The sequence below is a fragment of the Neoarius graeffei genome, chromosome 25 (assembly GCF_027579695.1).
Source record: "Neoarius graeffei isolate fNeoGra1 chromosome 25, fNeoGra1.pri, whole genome shotgun sequence".
NCBI lineage: Eukaryota > Metazoa > Chordata > Actinopteri > Siluriformes > Ariidae > Neoarius > Neoarius graeffei.
In genome coordinates this window covers 48,638,891-48,659,253 of record NC_083593.1, presented here as the reverse complement: position 1 = coordinate 48,659,253, position 20,363 = coordinate 48,638,891, and the positions used below count along the sequence as shown (strand labels likewise).

Below are 20,363 nucleotides of genomic sequence, written 5' to 3'. Positions count from 1 at the left end.
ACGCTGCGCAAAATTTACACCGGTGTAAGATATATCGCAACAAAATACATCGGTGCAGCATCGATGCAAATATGTGCCGTGTGAACACCCTAAAAGTGACAAATTGAGAGCTTGTTAAGTGTTTGGTTTGTCCCCTTTTTCCTGGAATGACCGTGCACACACACACGTTGCATGGACTCCACAAGTCTGTCTGTCTGTGCAAAAAACCAGACATCGTCTGATCAATACCTGCTTCAATAGAAGAGATTAGACATGAGGAAAATCTGACCTTTTGTACAAAGCATGTTCAATATTACCATGGTTTTCCCCAAAGCGTTTTAGCGTGTCGGGCCCGATACGCTTGCTCTGCCTGCCGATACACTCAGTCGCTTTAGTTAAAAACCGATACGCTTAGATTTATACCGATACGTTAAATTTCCTACCCACAAGTAACTCGATACATAGGAGAGCAAATAACAGATCTATTTACATACTGATTGATATTTGCGTTAAACAAGCGGTATTTTTTTTTCCAATGATTGTGTTAGTCCTGTCAAAGTAATATGTCCGCGTGGTATGATGTAAACAAACTGTAATCTGTTGGCTACGTCAAGATCACGTGTTCAAACCGTCCCAATAAAAATATCGAAAGAAAACGTCAGACATCCCGGAAGTTTCCGATTCATTATAAGCGAGCTCACTGGCCGCCGATGTTGTCCCGCACCAGACTGATTTTAATAAGCTAGGACAGGGGTTTTCAAAGTGTGGGAGAGTCAGCCCCCCCTCAGAGAGGAAATAAACAACAGCGCCCCCCCCTTACAATTTTTGTTGTTGCTATACTTAATGTTCCATTCGTATTTTTAAAAAAATGGTTGTTGTACACATTTTTTATTTTTCACATTTTAAACATCTGTGCTTTTTAAAACATCTTGTTTTACACATTTTAAACATCTCATAGCATCGTTAGCTAGCACCTCTTGGCAGACAACACACTGTGGCAGTGGAGCATCTTCACATCCAGTCCATGAAAATTCAAACTTTAAATAATCGTGGCCATACTTCCTTCTTTTTTCAGTCCCCCCCAGGATTCCGCGGGCCTTTTTTGTGATTGTTGCGGGCTAAAATGTCTGTTGCGGGGGTTTCCAAAAAATTGCGATGAAAGTTGGTGTTTTTTAGGTTTTTGTTGCGATTGCATTGTGGGAGGAAGTGAAAGTTGCGAGAAATTGTTGCGATTTTCTCTTTTTGTGATTAAAATTGAGTGATATGTTAAATATTAAGTTATTACTGAAAAACTATTGATTAAAAAAAATACTGAGAAATGGTCCGATAAACAACTTTACCAATATAAAAGATTACCAGGACTACAAAAATGCAGAAAAATAGGCTTTACTTATCCAAATGCACCTGTTGGTTCAAAAGTTAAAGTGCAGAGAACCTCACAGCACAACATGAAGTTACCTTAAAATATAATATAAATGCCTCAGCTTTCATGTAAGAAAAAAACTATTAATACTAGTACTGTGTGCAGGCAGTCTCTCCTGAAGACTAAATTAAACAATAATTATAAACTAATAAAATAAATGGCTCAGGCTTCATAGAAGAAAAAAACAATTTGAACAGAATCTCACAGTATGATGCTGAAGCTGCCTGAACAATGGAAAATAAAATACCATTTTGGCAAAAACGTTGGCATCCATTAATTTCTTGTATTAAGTAAAAAAAACATGTTGCCAGATACTGCTGACGTTTTACAGCCCAAAATATGTTCAAAACCCGCCAAAATGCACTTAAAACCGCCCAAATTGGGCGGGAAAACGCGCAATCTGACAACACAGGCGGCAGTAATGGCTGCACTCGTGTCGAGGATGTAAACACAATCTGGCAACACAGGGGCAGTAATGGCTGCACTCGTGTCGAGGATGTAAACACAGTTGACGTATGATATTGAATTAATTCAACAAAGTGTAAATTCAATATCATAGTCGCCACTGAAGTCCACTCGATCCTTGTTTACCGTCAATGGATCGGTCACTCGTCAAACAGTCCGCCAGAATCCGAGTAGGGAATGGCTGAGCGTAGCTGTCAGTCAAACACAAGTTAGCCAATGGGAATGCATTCCTGGACAGCCCACCCACACGTGAAGTTTGTGCCAAAACTGCAAGCAAAAAGTCAGGGAGCGCAAACGAGAGAGCTGGAATCGCAACCAAAATAAATTACGTCAAGCAAAACTGAGAAAGACGCGGAACAAAAATAAAAGGTTTCTGAAGAGTAATAGACTGATATTTTGCACGATTACACGAATAATTTGTTTGCCAGTCTAAAAAAAATTGACTCTTTTTGTATTTTGATTTGTCGTTTTTGTTTGATATTTCAAAAGTATTGTATGAACATTTTGGCACAAAATTGATTCCATACACCCATGCTATTGCAAAGGTGCATTTTTTTTTCGGGGGAAAATAATGCGAAGGTGAGATGTTTTTAAATAGCATTACGATGTGGAATGTGCAACGCTTCTCTAGCCTGTGCAAGAAACGGATGACAAAAAGCACCATAAATACTTTCGTTTGTCAGCATTTACGTTTGATGAATTGCTTCACCTGATTGAACCCTTCATCGAACATCGAAACGCGCACATCGATCCTGTTGACTAGTAAACAACGATGCTGACGGCACACGACAAAACGTGAACACGCCGCCACCTGGTTTTTGTTGGTACTGCAGCTCGCATACACGTAGCGTTTACGGTAATTTCTGACGAAGCGCTCCGAGGACGCTTCAAAAGAGTGCCGCGAACGCACGGCAGCCATGACGCGTGCGCGGAAACGTCCTGAACGTCAAGTATACGCCAGCTCTTGGAGTCTCCCATGACACGAGCAGGACATAACTCAGGAGTAGCAGTGCGATAGGAAACGTTTCTGAATAGTTTGATCCTGAAACTCAAGTTTTGCTATTTTTGGATTGGTGCTTGCGTTTTGAAGGCTGATTGGAAATCGGTTCATGCCCACAAGGCTGATGGCAAGTGAATGTGCTGAGTCATCTGTTATAATGCCCAGTGAGGCATATTTAAATCAAATTATGTCAGCGTTTTTCTAATCAAATATCCGTGCATGGAAAGAGTAAAACAGGTTTTATTGGGTCAAGGTGAACAAAAACAAACATTCTGACTTTGTTTCGGGGGGGAAAAAATACGGCAAGAGTTGGACATTCAGTTAGGTCCATAAATATTTGGACAGAGACAACATTTTTCTAATTGTGGTTCTGTACATTACCACAATGAATTTTGAAAACAATTCAGATGCAGTTGAAGTTCAGACTTTCAGCTTTAATTCAGTAGGTTGAACAAAATGATTGCATAAAAATGTGAGGAACTAAAGCATTTTTTAAACACTATCCCTTCATTTCAGGGGCTCAAAAGTAATTGGACAAATTAAATAATTGTAAATAAAATGCTCATTTCTAATACTTGGTTGAAAACCCTTTGTTGGCAATGACTGCCTGAAGTCTTGAACTCATGGACATCACCAGACGCTGTGTTTCCTCCTTTTTAATGCTCTGCCAGGCCTTTACTGCAGCGGTTTTCAATTGTTTTTTGTTTGTGGGCCTTTCTGTCTGAAGTTTAGTCTTTAACAAGTGAAATGCATGCTCAATTGGGTTGAGATCAGGTGACTGACTTGGCCATTCAAGAATATTTCACTTCTTTGCTTTAATAAACTCCTGGGTTGCTTTGGCTTTATGTTTTGGGTCATTGTCCATCTGTATTATGAAACGCCGACCAATCAGTTTGGCTGGATTTGAGCACACAGTATGTCTCTGAATACCTCAGAATTCATCCGGCTGCTTCTGTCCTGTGTCACATCAATAAACACTAGTGACCCAGTGCCACTGGCAGCCATGCATGCCCAAGCCATCACACTGCCTCCGCCGTGTTTTACAGATGATGTGATATTCTTTGGATCATGAGCTGTACCACGCCTTTGTCATACTTTTTTTCTTTCCATCATTCTGGTAGAGGTTGATCTTGGTTTCATCTGTCCAAAGAATGTTCTTCCAGAACTGTGCTGGCTTTTTTAGATGCTTTTTAGCAAAGTCTAATCTAGCCTTTTTATTCTTGAGGCTTATGAGTGGCTTGCACCGTGCAGTGAACCCTCTGTATTTACTTTCACACAGTCTTCTCTTTATGGTAGATTTGGATATTGATACACCTACCTCCTGGAGAGTGTTGTTCACTTGGTTGGCTGTTGTGAAGGGGTTTCTCTTCACCATGGAAATTATTCTGCGATCATCCACCACTGTTGTCTTCTGTGGGCGTCCAGGTCTTTTTGCATCGAGTTCACCAGTGCTTTCTTTCTTTCTCAGGATGTACCAAACTGTAGATTTTGCCACTCCTAATATTGTAGCAATTTCTTGGATGGGTTTTTTCTGTTTTCGCAGCTTAAGGATGGCTTGTTTCACCTGCATGGAGAGCTCCTTTGACCGCATGTTTTCTTCACAGCAAAATCTTCCAAATGCAAGCACCACACCTCAAATCAACTCCAGGCCTTTTTATCTGCTTAATTGAGAATGACATAACGAAGGAATTGCCCACACCTGCCCATGAAATAGCCTTTGAGTCAATTGTCCAATTACTTTTGGTCCCTTTAAAAACAGGGTGGCACATGTTAAGGAGCTGAAACTCCTAAACCCTTCATCCAATTTTAATGTGGATACCCTCAAATGAAAGCTGAAAGTCTGGACTTTATGGCCATGTCCATTATATAACTATAACTTGAATATGTTTCAGTAAACAGGTAAAAAAAGAATTTGTGTCAGTGTCCAAATATATATGGACCTAACTGTAGTTGGAAAACAAGTTAATGAATTGTGACTGAAAAGTGCAATTGATTTTTTTGATTAAGTTTTTTCTTTTTTGGAAAGTGAGCTGTTTTTATCCTTCGCTGGTCAAAAGGCCCAAAGGGGGATCATGTCGTGGCGAAGTCCATCCGTCCCGGAAAGAGTTCTCGCCTTCTGAAATCAATTCCTCTCGCGATTTTTGGAGGAATTTCCCGAAACGGCTTTTATTCTATGACAGTAATCTGCATATTGCAAACAAAATTGTAATATATTGTAGCGGGGGATATTGTGGTCTCCAATCACTCGTTAATCCAGTCACCAACACGGTTTATCGGCTCTTTTAGTTGAAAAGTAAATTTGACTGGTACTGTAGATCGTCATATCACACAGCCGTCTTAGTTTTTGTATACGAGCTTAGAGATGAACGTAACTCCTGAAAGGAACGCGTGTAGCTACCAGTTTAATCAGAAATTATTGGAAAATAATCAGTAACGGGATGGGGTGATGAGGTACAAGCTACTGTTACCATCCTCAAGTGCATCAAGTTCCTCAAACTTCTTCTATTTGTTCCTCTTATGCTAGAGCAGTTTACCAGAAACACAATATTTTGTTTATTAACGAACATCACATTATTTAACAGTTATTCACTGAGCATGAATGAGGTGGATGATTTGTGTTGGTATAAATACACGGGTGGGTTTTTTTATTTTTATTTTTTAAGTAATTTATTTCAAACTTCAGAAGCGGCATGCAAATGTAATAACGGCGTGCGCAGACTTGTCACTTATCTACACCGAGTCGCATAAAATACTTTATTTTGAAATCGATAGAATAAATCCCAATCCCACCTTCCCTTTGAATAGTTTTAGACCAAACTTCGTAGCATCGTTAGTGCTTTTAGGAACAGCGTTTTCTTTCATCCTGTGTAATTCTTCTTCACTTACGGTGACAACGCGATCGGCCGCTATTTTGCCGAGTCACTCAAGGTGATTATAGAGAAATGGTCCGAATTTCTCAACCAATCAGGGCACACGATTTTCTATAATCACTTGTGTATTCATATGACGTCATTTTGTCATGGAGCGTCCACAAAAGGTCCTTTTACTGCTTATTTACTTCTGAATTCTGAAAGTGACTGTTACACTGACGCAGGAGCCTCCTTCCATAAATAAGTGTTAAATAAACATGTCCTTCCACAAAACTGCATGTTAACAGTTTTTCTTTGTTAAATAGCACATTGTAACAAATGTATTTATTTTTTTTTCGCGGTCCAGTTTCCATCAAATCCTGCGCTCTGATTGGCTGGCGTATCCTACAATATGGACCTCTGGCGACTGGCTCGTTCACAACAGCAACAAACGTAGAATTTTTTGTCAGCATTTATTTTTGCATTTCTCAGGAGAATAGCATGAATTTTACAGCATGGATAGTGATAATGACAGTGTTCACAGCGAAAGTGAGTTTTACTACCCTGAGGAAGAAGAAATAAAAAAAAAACAAATTTCAGGAGGAAGCTAAAAACCTTTAACTTACTAACGCTGAGCAAAAACATGGCTGAATCCTGAATGACTCCTATTTGTATAAATAGGGGACTACATAGGCAGCAAAATTTTTTTTTTTTTTTCCCCCTGCCATGGAAGTGCACTTGTATACCGAGGAGGAAGCCATTTGCATTGCAGCCGTGAATGAGGATTCAAAATGGCGGCTCGCCTCGGCTCGGTTTTCCCTTTCGGGCGCTCTCGTTTTCTGTTAGAATTTGGTAAAGAAAAAAATAAATATATTATTTACCAGCTTAAGGTCGGTCCGTATGGTGAAATACCGTGACCTCGGCCTTGAATACTGAGCTCGACCCAGAGGGCCTCGCTCAGTACTTTCAAGACCTCGGTCACAGTATTTCACGATACGGACCTCCCAGCTGGTAAATAACATGTATTTTATTATTAGCCTTACACCACATGGCGCGACTGTCATACAAGTCCCTGTGAATGAGCCGTTACTATAGAAACAATAATGTATTATTAATTATAATAATTGTAATAATTTGCACGAGTGGCGCTGCACAAATTTTTCCTCTCATTCATCAGGGGGTTTTCTAGAAAAATTTAGTATGAGGGAGCTCACCATGGCGAGGGAGCGAAGCATCCGGGCAGCGGAAGGGGGGGTCCCCCCCCCCCCCCCCCCCCCCCTCCGCCGTGCGAAGCCTTTTGAAAAATTTACGCTACAATGGTACATTTCTGAGCCATCTGAGAGGGAAATTGTAACAAATTGTCAACATTGAAAAATAAAATAAAACTTTGTCACAAACAACACTTAATTCAAATTCTAATTCCTCATGATTCAAATTGAAATTTCTGATTCAGATGAATCAAACTTACAAAGTAGTAAACATTCATCAGAGAAATCTGTTGTTTTCTTATACTAGAATAAGGTAGAGTTAGTTGTTCAAAATAGAAAAAAATAATTCCTGAGAAATTTTCTTTAAAAGGAAACTAAAAAAGTAAACATTTGGGTTGGATTCCAACTTTACAATCACAAAGTTTGAAACCATGCAAAAAATGTAAGTGCTATTTAAAAAAAAAAAAAACATACTTGAACTTTTCCTGGAACTCGGCCTTTTTCTCATTTTGCTTTTCCACTGAACACTCGGTGCTTCATCATAGCAAGACATCTGGTCTTCGTTCGTCACGGATTCTGCGATGCCCCTGTCACAGCGCCTCCTTCAATTAGGCCCCGGAACCGGCGGAACGGACCAATCCCTCAATTGTCGCGATCTCGCCATCGGAAACGTATTTATCCGCTTTGTGATTAAAAAAAAGAAGTCGTCATCTTCTGCCCCAGACAGTCTTTGGCTTTCTTCCGTTTCGTGCCGCGGGATGACATCTTTAAATGCCCAAGTGTCAACAAAAACAACTCGCGAACAACTACTGTCAAAAGCTCCCGCGCCGGTGGGTGAAAGGTCATTCAATCTCGAGAAATCTCGCTCTACAAGTCAGCTGACCTTGTATGTAACCCATGTCAAATCTCGCAAGAGCAGCTGCGACAAGTAAACAACTAAACAACATGGCGCCTCGGTCTGGAAAACGCCAATCCAGATCGTTTTTGCATCATCTGGCGGTGTATCTACTATGATTGGACTATTTTTGGAGTAATTATAACGTATTTGATGATCAGTCACATTGTCACGTGCTGTTGCTGAGATGTTTTCATGGAGAAAATATCGTTTTGAGAAAGATTGCATGTTGTGCAGTAGCATACAAGTTTATGGCCCAAGTGTGACTTAGGGTTCAATCGGCATTTCGGTAAGAGGGCGCAGCGCCCTGTTCCCCGGTTTAGACGAAAGCATGCTCAGGATCTTCCTTCTTATTATTCTCCTAACGTTTTTAGGATGTTATTTGTCCCTTAGTTTTCAACCAATCATCACCAAACGTCCTATGAAGAATACCTCTGGGCTGAATTAAGTTGCTATGACTTTTGGTGCTGATCTGGATCACCAAACTGGAACGATCCATGAAAAATGGGATTTTTTTTTTTTTCAGGGTGGCAGGGCGCAACTTTTCCTCAGTAAGCGTCATTCTCTATCTCTTACCGTTCCGAATCTATAGGGTACAGTGACCAGACGTCCCGGTTTGTAACAGTTAGCGCAAATTACTGTGACCTTGAGTCGTAGTATCTATCGTTGTTGTTGTTTAGTGTTCTCCATGGGCGCTTTTAAAGTGGTGCACCACCACGTTATAATTCTGGCCCGCCACCCTTCCCTTGGCCTAAAAAACCCCCCGTAACTTTATCCGTATACACCAAATAAATCAAGTATTCGCTTTATTATAATTTTGAAACTATTTAACACGCAGAAGACCATTAAACAAATGCATACGGGTCTATCCCTGCGTTACACTACACCGCACCACATTACACTATATACTGACACATAATAATGTTGGAAGCTGCAGCTAGCCAGCAGGTGTTTGTAGCGTTATTGTGCAACGGTTACGCTTATCTATTGTCTTTTCTGACCATACACACTTACAGTAATTATATAACAGCGCACACACACACCAAGTTCAGGTCTTTTATTTTACGTATCTGTGATCGTGTAGGCGAGAGCTGCATTTTCCCGTTGCTTCCCTGTGGTTGTTTACTGCAGGACTTCCAGGTTCCTGGGTCAAAGGACCCGGACTACAGTAGTGCCAGTCTCGGGCACGCGCACCAGCTCGTGCATGGATTGTAATGGTTTCACCCAATTAACATTGTGTGTATTGTAAAAAATGTATGCGTTTATTTGACAGTAATTGGGTATTTTGTTTATGCATGGAAGTTCATTTATTTTTCACACACAGAAAAAATATAATTAATTCAGGGATGCGCATCAGCCTCAACTGAAATGTCAAATGAGTCTCACGTTGACAATAAAGATGTGTACAGTAAGTGTTAATTTTTTTGTAAAATGATTAACAATGATTTAGCATTTCCTATTCATTTATTGGCCAGTTTCACTGTCAAAAAAGCCCAAAGTCCGTCAGCTTCAGGGGAATTTTGTCCCCCTGGCCCCCCCACTGGGGCTCTGCTCCCTCTGCCACCTTTTATTTTTGGAAAGTGGAGAACCCTGTTGTTGTTGTCAGTGTTTCCCACAGACCAGGTAGCAATTTGTGGTGCTCCACTGTGCCGATGAGGGAATCGTGTGCAGTGGTGTCGTGGCGGTCGGTGGAGTCGGTCATTGGGGTGTATGCAAAGTGTTTACAGCGGGCAGTGTTCAAACACACAGTATTTTTCTTCAGAGTCACCTGCTGGGACTATTTTAAAGCTACAAGAAGCATTTGAGATTATTCAGTTCAATCTAAATTCTTTTAAGTTCTTTAAGAGAAAACAGCTAAAACAATTTTTACCAGAACCCTGCCTGGTTTCATTCCTCGACCCAACTTTACATTACAGGGCAGGCCATTAGTTTGCTGGGCTTGATGTTGGTGGAAAACCTGTCTTTTGAATTTATGAAAATTACTCACCAACATTGAAGTTAAAGTTTAGTTTTTTGGTGGCAATCTTTCAATCATTCTTTAGTTGACATTCAAGGAATAAATTGCAAAAAACAAGCTGGAGGTTTTTATTTTAAATATTGAACTCAACACTTACCTCAACCAATACTAAAATGAAATAAATAGTATAATGTAACAACAAAATAATAAAATTAGGCTAGTGGGAAATCCTTATTTATTGTGAATGTCAAGCCATTATTAATAACTTGCATGAATGCTGAAGCGGGATAAACGGGATAATGCAATAAGGCCGGTTCCTCGCGTCAAGCTGCTGCTGTATGCATCAAAATTGGTTTATAGCCTGACTCGGGGATGTCTGTTTCATGTAAGCCAAGAAGGCTATGATAAAGCTCATCACGAGCACGACGTAGGCTACCTTTTAAAATAAGGGGTCGGAAGGCAAATCGGGAAGGCTGCGTTATTTTTAATTAGCCTAACAAGCCTACTTGCAGTCCGGGTATATGCGCAACGGCAGGCCTGTGTACACGCCTCTCCGTCTCTCTCTCTCTGTGTCTGTCTCTGTGTGCGCGCGTGTGTGAACGAGAAGAAAGAGCACTATGAATGAACGGAATGATACGCAACGGAATTTTTTTTTTTTCCCCAAAATCGCAAGTCTGATTGTGTGGCGATAGGAATCCATTATGTGGCGCTGCGCAACACAACGGTCTATGTATGGGGAAACCCTGGTTGTTGCTGTTGTTGTTTAGTATAAGCACATGATTAATACAGACCTGTGGTTTGAGCTACTGTCAGGGTTGCTTTTGTTGAAAATTAATCGATGCCTTCTGACCAGTCAGATTTGAGAATTGAGCAGTTTTGTGTTCTAAAAACAAAACTCGTCGTAGATGGTATGTGTTCTTAGCGGGCATGAGTCTGTGTGACTTGATCATCTTGAAGAGAGTCCATCTAAGGAGATATTGTGTGTGTGTGTGTGTGTGTGTGTGTGTGTGTGTGTGTGTGTGTGTGTGTGTGTGTGTGTATTTCAGAGCCTAGCCCAGCTAGAGATCCTGTGTAAGCAGCTATACGAGACGACAGATACGAGCACGCGACTGCAGGCCGAGAAAGCGCTCGTCGAGTTCACCAACAGTCCAGAGTGTCTGAGTAAATGCCAGCTACTGTTGGAGAGAGGCAGCGTAAGTGTTCACAATCTCACACACATGCACTCCTCTGTCATGATCCCTGCTTCCACAATATTTTATTTTGAATGTCAACATCATGTCAGCACAACAAGAACCTCGTGTTAATTGTATCTTCACAAATGATAAATCCTTTATCAAGCCTGGGTGTGTGTGTGTGTGTGTGTGTGTGTGTGTGTGTGTGTGTGTGTGTGTGTGTGTGTGTGAGATCTCCCAGTGCTTCCCACAGGCCTCTTTTTCCGCCCTGAAACCTGACTTGGCTAAAAAGTGCCAGCCGATGCAATGTAATAACGTCTGACAGGCTCGATAGCTTGTTGACTACGGAGTAAAGGAAATGATTTGAGATCTTGTAGTTTTTGACGTTGTGCTGCTGTTTGGCAGCAACCTGGATTAGGGATGCATACCGGTACGCCGGACCGGTTCTGGACTTGTAAAAACGTTTCGGTTCAGGTCCAAAAAAAACGAAACCCCAGTGATTCGGTACTGGACTTGTAAAAATCTAGCACTCACATACGTATATCCTTTTCATTCTAGACCATCTTGAACCTTCCATAGATGGTGAAATTTGCGCTGGAAAAAGACGAAAACATTCTCATGCATCGCTGTGTATGGCGGCCATTGCTGAATTCCCGAAGTCTCGCAAGTTGTCGCAACTGCTCGTGAGATTTGGATGGCGTCAAGGGAAGCTAGCGATGTGATTGGCTAAACACCGCGTGGCTGCCAGTGGGCGCCATATTGGACATTTAGAGGTCTTTTGTGTTTTCTCAGCAGCAGACGGGGTCATGTTTGTTTGACCTCCCCGGTTTACACAATGCCGCGGCGTACTAGCAGCAGGGTATGGGACCATGTAACAAAACTCCCACAGGACCAGGCAAAGTGTAAACTTTGTGAGAGCGTTATCCACACTGCTGGAGGTACTTCTAACATTGCAAGACATTTGCCAAGTTGCTCGCGTTATGCTGTTATAACATTATTCAAATATGCCATGGGTTCAGGTCTGGACTTAATAGGTCTGGACCTGAACCTAAAGCTCTGGATTCGAATCCGGACCTGAACGTGGGTTTAGGTACGCATCCCTAACCTGGATCATTATCGCAGAGTGGAAGGGTAAAAAAAAAATTTAAAAAAAGGAGAACTTTGCCTGGGTGTGATTTGTTGTTTTTCTCGCCCACACTAATCTATTTTGAGGTTCAGACATGAGGAAAATACTTGCACTGTCCATGAGTCACTGATTTTCCTTCATGCCGAGTGTTAATCAGGTTTGTGTTTCTCGAGTAGTTGTTTGTTGTTTAAATCCCACTTCCTTTAGGGATACGTTCCTAATAGTTAATGGAGACTGAGTGGTTTTGTTCCTGATCTGAGGAACGAGGAGAGTGTGCTGTATTTCTCTGTCATGCTGTGTGTTGAGCACTTCTTTCTCTGTGTGTGCAGTCGTCTTATTCTCAGCTACTCGCAGCCACGTGCCTCTCCAAGCTGGTGTCTCGTACAAGCAACCCTCTGCCACTGGAACAGCGCATCGACATCCGTAAGACACATGCATTCTCTCTCTCTCTCTCTCCCTCTCTCTCTCTCTCTCTCTCCCTCCTTTGTCTGCTTCTCCTTTTTTGTCTGTCTCGGCCTCTCTGACTGTGTCTTCTTCTGTTTTGCACTCTCGATCCCTCTGTTGTCTCTCCGTGTCTCCCTCTGTCCATATCTCCTTTCTCTCTTTTCTCAATGTCTTTCTCTGACCATATCTTTTTCTGTTTCTCTCTTTTTTTTTTCCCCCTTTGTTGTACTTTCTGTCTCTCTTTTGCTTTTTCCATCTCTTTTTCTCTGTCCATATCTGTCTCTCTTAGCTCCACCCCTCCATTTTTCTCTTTCTCCTTCATGTCACTCTCTCTCTGACCATATCGTTTTCTTTCTTGTCTCTCGTCACCATGTGTGTGTGTGTCTCTCTCTCTCTCTCTCTCTCTCTCTCTCTCTCTGACCATATCTTTGTTTGTCTATTTTCTCTCTCATACTTTCTGCCTGTATTGATCTTTTTTTTTCTCTCTTGGCGCTATCTCTCTTGAATTCTCCATCTCTCTCTTCCTGTCCATAGCTCTGTCTCTCTCTTGGCTCCACCCCTCCATTTTTCTCTTTCTTCCAGATCTCTCTCTCTCTGACCGTATCTTTTTTTTTTCTGTTTGTCTATTTTCTCTCTCATACTTTCTACCTGTATTGATTGATGGATTAATTTTTTTTCCTCTCATATCTCTCTGTCTCTCTTGCTTTGTCTCTCTCTCTCTCTCTCTTTCTCAAATTCCCCGTCCATATCGGTCTTTCTTTTGGCGCCATCCCTTCGTGTCTCTCTCTCTCTCTCTCTTGTGAATTCTCCATTGCTCTTTTTCTCTCTGTTCATACGGTATCTTTTGTCTCTCTCTTGGCTTCACCCCTCCATTTTTTTCCTCTCTCTATCGTTTTCTGTTTCCCTCTCTGTCCATGTCTGTCTCTCTCTGACCATATCTTTTTCTGTTTGCCTGTTTTCTCGCTCATACTTTCTGCCTGTATTGATTTTTTTTTCCTCTTGCTTTCTGTCTCTCTCAAATTCCCCATCTCTGTCCATATCTGTCTGTCTCTCAGCTCCATCCCTTCATCTCTGTCTCTGGTTTTCTTTTCTCCATGTCTGTCTGTCTCTGACCATATCGCTTTGTTTCTGTCTTTCTCATATTGTCAATCTCGTTCTCTCTGTCCAGATCTGTCTCTTGTTTTGCCATGTCCGTCTCTCTGACCATATCTTTTTCTTTCTCTGTCATACTCCTCTTGGACTTTCTGCCTGTATCGAGTTTCTCTCTTTGTGTCCTCAGTCAGAAAACCCTATACAACATGCAAATCTGTGGTTTCCTGAACTCAAACGGCGAGCACACAGACGTGCAGTGTATCAATAAACACGTCCTCTATATCCGTGCTCTCGCTCTGACTGACTGAGGTTGGCTGTGCTTTTCCTCAGGTAATTACGTGCTGAACTACCTGGCGACACGGCCGAAACTCGCCGCGTTCGTCACCCAGGCACTGATTCAGCTCTACGCCCGAATCACTAAACTCGGCTGGTTCGACTGTCAGAAGGAGGATTACGTCTTCAGGAATGTCATCGTGGACGTCACGAGGTTTCTGCAGGTATAAACCTGACCCCCGAGTTAACCGGATTGGAAAGTTAATGATGTGGAGGATTTGACCATAATAATCTCAGGTGCTCGTGAAGAACCAGAGTAGTGATGAGTAAATCCGGCGTGTGCCGTCTTCCACAGTTCCACATTCTCTTCCACAGCGGGCTCTTTTGTGTTTTAGTGAATAGATAATATACACACACAGTACAAAGTGTGTGTATATAACAAAATAAAGAGAGAAAATACTTCAATTTATACGCGTGATTTTATTGCGCACGACAAGCCTGTTTCGAGAGCGACTTGCTCTCTCATCAGGTGCAGCGAGAATGTCCGTACACGGCTACGTTTATACTGTGCTAAACAAGCGCAATGAACTAGCCAGCGCATGCCGGCACGCTAGTAGGTTTATTTTAGCAAACATCTTTTGAGTATAAAAGTAGCCGTGTACTGACATTCTCGCTGCACCTGATGAGAGAGCAAGTCGCTCTTGAAACAGGCTTGTCGTGCGCAATAAAATCACGCATATAAATTGAAGTATTTTCTCTTTTTATTTTGTTGTATTATTGCTCCTAGTTTGAGCACTCTTGTGTCTAAGGATTACTTTATTCTTTATATAATATATTAAAATACATAATGTACACTACCGTTCAAAAGTTTGGGGTCACTTTGAAATATCCTTATTTTTGAAAGAAAAGCACTGTTCTTTTCAATGAAGATCACTTTAAACTAATCAGAAATCCACTCTATACATTGCTAATGTGGTAAATGACTATTCTAGCTGCAAATGTCTGGTTTTTGGTGCAATATCTCCATAGGTGTATAGAGGCCCATTTCCAGCAACTATGGTGGGGTTTACATTAGACCGTATCAGCGGATCATCAGATTAACGTTTTTAAAACGATTAGCGTGCACACAGCAACGCCAATACACGGATACGCTCGGCTCCGCAGGCATCCTGCGCTCCAAATCACTCCGCCCTGAACAGCGAGTGCCCTCTGGAGGGTGCGCACTCCGGCCCTGCGCAGCTCACAGAGCGCGCGAGTGAAGTGCACAAGCTGTGATTCGGGACTGAGCCGCTGTGTGTGTGATCCCAGCGCATATCACTTACCACTTGCAAGTGGAAGGATGGCAAGCCTAAAGACAATCATAACTACACAATGGGCAGTATTTGCATCAGTATTTTCATACTTTTATACTCTTTAATGAAAGGTGATACAAGGCGGAAGTCCGCGCCGTTTTTCAGCAGTCGTGTCACATGACCAACGCCAGCGAATCAGGAAGGTGGATGTCACAGTGACGTTGTCCAATGACGACGCCAGCTAGAGCTCAGCACAGCGTATCCGCGTATTCTCAATGTTTACACAGCACCGGACCAGACACGATCTGGATTGAATACGTGGACGCTGGCGGATTCCCGTTTCCCGGCGTTTCCAGGCGGTTTAATGTAAACGGACAGTGCATCCGCGAAGAAAACGAGACAGATACGGTCTAATGTAAACTTGGCCTCAGAAGGCTAAGGAGTCATTCTATAATTAGGGGTACATTTCATGTAAAGCAAAATCTCAAAATATCAGTATTCTTGTTCAATAAATAACCTATATGTTTCCATGGTATATACCCTCAAGTTCCTAAACAAATTAATTGCCAAGCTTAATCTTAAATTACTTTTAAAATATTTGAATGAAAATGAACATTTGATTGTTTATTTTGTCAACCGTGTTACGGACAAATGTTATGTCATCTTAAACGTATAAAAATACTACACATTTGAAAACACATTTGTTTGAAAGTGCTTAAGTCCATTAACAAGATGTTTTTAATTAATCTGTACAACTGTTATGGAAAATATGAATTTTGAGCTTCATAAATAGGATTTTATGGTTCACTGTGATGCAGAACGACACTTTTTTTTTCAACATAAATCCTTGTTACGTCGAATTTAGAGTTGTTCTCCCTCCTTATACAAGACTTCCCTATCCAGAGATAATCCCCAATCTTTTATTTTACAGTTCATCAAACACAAGAGATTTATAGCACAAAAAACACTTGCAACACAGTTGACAGGCAATGTAACACAATTGACGGGAGTAACAGTTGACAGGGCAGAAGAACAAGAGGACACTTTTTAGGATAAAAAGAGGTTTTTATTGTTTTAAATTTAACTACAAATAAGCTGAAGAATTCAGGTGAACTGTTAAAACAACATTTCGACACAATTTCAGAGAAACGTAGCTTATTTAACACATTGAACATATTAAATCATTCTGTTTGTCTGTCAATATGAAGATTAAGTGACAAAAACATACTCCTCCTCAACTGTGTCATAGCTGACGGGTAACACAGTTGACGGTAACACGGTTGACATTTCGGCCATTTTTAGAGTGTTGTGCTAACTGCAGACCTCAGAGCTTTCACTACAAGACCTTAATTCATATTTTTATTATCTTTAGCTGTATACTTTGTAAATACAACTTCTAAATCAGGTTTATATGAATATGTTGACAACACAGTTGACAGACAATTAACCCTCTCTAGGACTATACAACAGTATTGATGGAAATATTGAAGAGGTGAACTCAAAACTTACCACACGGTCTTCAAATTTCCCACCAAAGAGGATATGACATCACATGATGTTGGTCACATGACTTAGGACCAAACCATTTGCCGATTTATTGGGGGGGGGTTCAGTGGGTAACACAGTTGACATAAGTTTCTCGGACGCACACAAAATTCATTTAATTTATAATATAAAGCATTTTAGGCTTTTAAACACTTGTCATATTATAATAATTACCATGAATAAATATTTGTAAACATTTTAAACAAAAACCTTTTTTTAAAATGTAAATATGAAGACCAAACCTGTCATTTGGAAAATCGGACAGCAAAAAAACACCAAATTCCAGTATTATATATGCATTTTTGCAGAGTAAAGTGATGTAATTTGTCGACTTTTTGTATTATATAAAAGAGAGATGTGTGCTAATGTACAAAAGATCATTGGCTGAAGTTAATAGTTAGTGAAATTGACAAATACAGCACATGGACTTGAGATGTACCCCTAATTATAGAATGACTCACATGGATGATTAGAAAACCCTTGTACAATCATGTTAGCACAGCTGAAAACAGTTGAGCTCTTTAGAGAAGCTATAAAACTGACCTTCCTCTGAGCAGATTGAGTTTCTGGAGCATCACATTTGTGGGGTCGATTAAATGCTCAAAATGGCCAGAAAAACGTCTTGACTATATTTTCTATTCATTTTACAACTTATGGTGGGAAATAAAAGTGTGACTTTTCATGGAAAACACAAAATTGTCTGGGTGACCCCAAACTTTTGAACGGTAGTGTGTGTGTGTGTGTGTGTGTGTGTGTGTGTGTGTATATAGGGATGAAAATCTGCTAATGGGTAATATGTAACAAATCATGTCAAAATTCATATTCTTTTATTGAAAAATTAAACTACATCATATTAAACTTTTATTATTTTATTAAACATATTAACAATTGAAAAGATAGTAATCACACTGGATTTTCAAAAAAAATCATCTGCGAAGTTATCAAATCTACGCTTATGCATGTTATTTTTTGACGGAAAAAAATGAAGTATTTTTAGTTTTTTTTTTCTCCTTATTTTACAAAACTCCATGCATATAAGAATGAAATAATCAGGTTTTTAACAATACTTAATGGAAAATATCAAAGATCTTTCCAGAAAATGAGAATATAATTATTCAAGAAACAGGTGAAAAGATTCACGACCAAGAGCCAAGGTGATAACTTTTCTGTTATCACTTATGAACCGACATAACACAAGAATTCATTGTGAAGAAATCCTCATAACATAACAGTAGTAACTTACTATTAACATTAAGGATTGGAAACAGGACTCTGTGGAACAATACAATATTAAACACGTGGGTTAGTATACTTATGCATGTTACTTTTGACGGACATAAATTACCAAAGATGAATTCATTGAAATGTACTCTAATTGCACTATAAGATCTGACTAGGGAAAGGGGAATATGAATATTTAAGTAACAGGAGAAATCTAAGACTAAAATTATATACCGTATTTTCTGGACTATAGAGCGCACCTGTATATAAGCCGCATCCGCTCTATTTTAAAAAAAAAAAAAAGATATACAAGCCGCACCGGGCTATAAGCCGCAGATATCTATGTTGAAAAATTAGATATTTACTGCATGTACAGAACGATTTTGTACTGTAAATGTACATGTATGTACCTGAACAGATTCTTTCCGAACAGTGCCTTTTAACACGGCAGCAACTTTGCTGATTAAAACGGAACAGAACCAAGAGAAAATAACCGGTATTTATTTACCTTCATTTCTCCTGTGTTTGAAACCACAAGTCACTTTAATCATCTTTGCTGGATTTGAAAATAATTACCAGTTAGTAATTTGTCATGCGTGTTCTATCTGCTAATTCTTCTTTGCATTGATTTTCCGTCTATCTTGTTTTTGATTCTACTTCCGGTTAGAGCGCCCCTAGCGGTGGAAGAAAAATCCACAGAATAGCCGCACCTTTGTATAAGCCGCATGGTTCAAAACCTAGGAAAAAAGTAGCGGCTTATAGTCCAGAAAGTAAAATTCATAAATGAAGACTACAACATGAGTATTGCACACAGCCGGAACTGTCTGATAGTAATATGCATGCACCATAAAGTAATGAATGAGACTTAAAATTCGGATTACAGCCATGGAAACATATTTCTGGGCCATCAATCTCTTCCTTTTTCCAACAAGTCCACTTAAAGCTCTCTGACTCCAGAAGGAGACCTGTCTGACCTGTCTGACATGGTGACAAGTACACCCAAAACAAATTTTATTTATCTTCAATTGGGGGACGTCAAAATATAACGTGCATAAGAAACGTCCGTCAGATTGTAACGTGCGACTTCCTGCTTCCGTCAGGGACCAGCACATTCCACACGATCATTCACCCTCCCGGCAAATTCTTTCAGTTGCACTGGCGTCAATTTTTGTTTACATCCATTATGAAGTATTTCAGCCAGTTCCCCGATCGCTACGGTTCATTTTTAGTGAGTGAAGAACAAATCTATACTTGCGTGCGTTACGTATTATGCATGTTAGCTTTCTTGACAGACTGCAAACACACGCTGCTCAGGCGGCCAGTTTCTCCATCTTCTCGGAAAGCGATGATGTCATCAAAACTTGTGGTAGTGTGGATTTCCTGGAGGTTTGTGTATCATGCGGTGCTATGCCGGTCGGAGATATACGATACAGTCTTGTGTACGTTATTTTCTGACAGACAGCGATCCTTTGATTTTACCATCGATGTATTTTGAAAACAGGCAGATTCCAAGGCGAGAATTAATTATAAATCAATTGGTGCTTTTATATTAAAGTGATTGATTACATATATTGTTCTATATTAATGTTTTTAGTTGGAATATTCTTATTCACAAGTTGATGTTGACTTCTGACGGACACAGTAACGTGCATAAGGGTCTTTTTTTTTTTTTTTTTTTAATGATTTTTTCATGTTTAGAAAATGTGCAGGCCCATTGTATGTGGTTTTTTAAACACTTCAGTAAACCTGTTTTATGGAGTGTAGTTGATTTAATTCCGACAATAAGTTATATAGCAATCAAACCTAGTCGAAGTTGGTTAGTCAGAACTGTTACGGTCGGGTGTCTAAAATTCACCAACTTCAAAAAATTAATTCATGATTTTATTGGGAAAATATAGTTTGTGATATCTGAAGTTGTGAACATTATTTCTTAGAGCAATATTATTTTATTTAAACCAAAAAATATCCAATTTATGTTTAAAATAGTGGATGGAGATGATATTTTTTATACGTGTCTCACCATTATTACCCATTAGCAAATTTTGACTCATATTATATTATATTTATTTTTTTCCTTGTGGTTTCAGGACAGTGTTGAGCACTGCATTATCGGAGTCACGATTCTTTCCCAGTTAACCAATGAGATTAACCAAGTAAGTTACTTCGCCGTCTTCCACAATGTAAGTGTTTTATTTTATCTCTCTTTTTGCGTGTGAGCACGGCTGCAGCCTCCGCGCTTCGCTTCGCTGATAAAACTCCCATACCTCCTCAATTAATTTTCAATCAAGGGGGAAAAACAATAATTATTTGAATAATTTAAGAAATGATGGCATGCTGCCTTCAAACAGAGCTTGTAAGCTTGTGACGACTTCATGGAAAGTCGTGTATGTGAAATGTCTGCCGTTTAAATGGCGCTGGCCCG

General features: G+C 40.2%; 1 protein-coding gene across 2 annotated transcripts in view; it reads left to right on the top strand.

The window, feature by feature from the left end:
* Positions 1 to 20,363, top strand: part of xpo7 (exportin 7) — a 126,254-nt gene that overhangs the window by 34,047 nt on the left and 71,844 nt on the right. For both annotated transcript variants that reach the window (XM_060909643.1, XM_060909644.1), the window contains exons 2-5: positions 10,823 to 10,969; positions 12,404 to 12,497; positions 13,941 to 14,107; positions 20,029 to 20,094. In XM_060909643.1, coding sequence (XP_060765626.1) covers positions 10,823 to 10,969; positions 12,404 to 12,497; positions 13,941 to 14,107; positions 20,029 to 20,094 — 474 coding nt within the window. The remainder of the gene's footprint in view (positions 1 to 10,822; positions 10,970 to 12,403; positions 12,498 to 13,940; positions 14,108 to 20,028; positions 20,095 to 20,363) is intronic.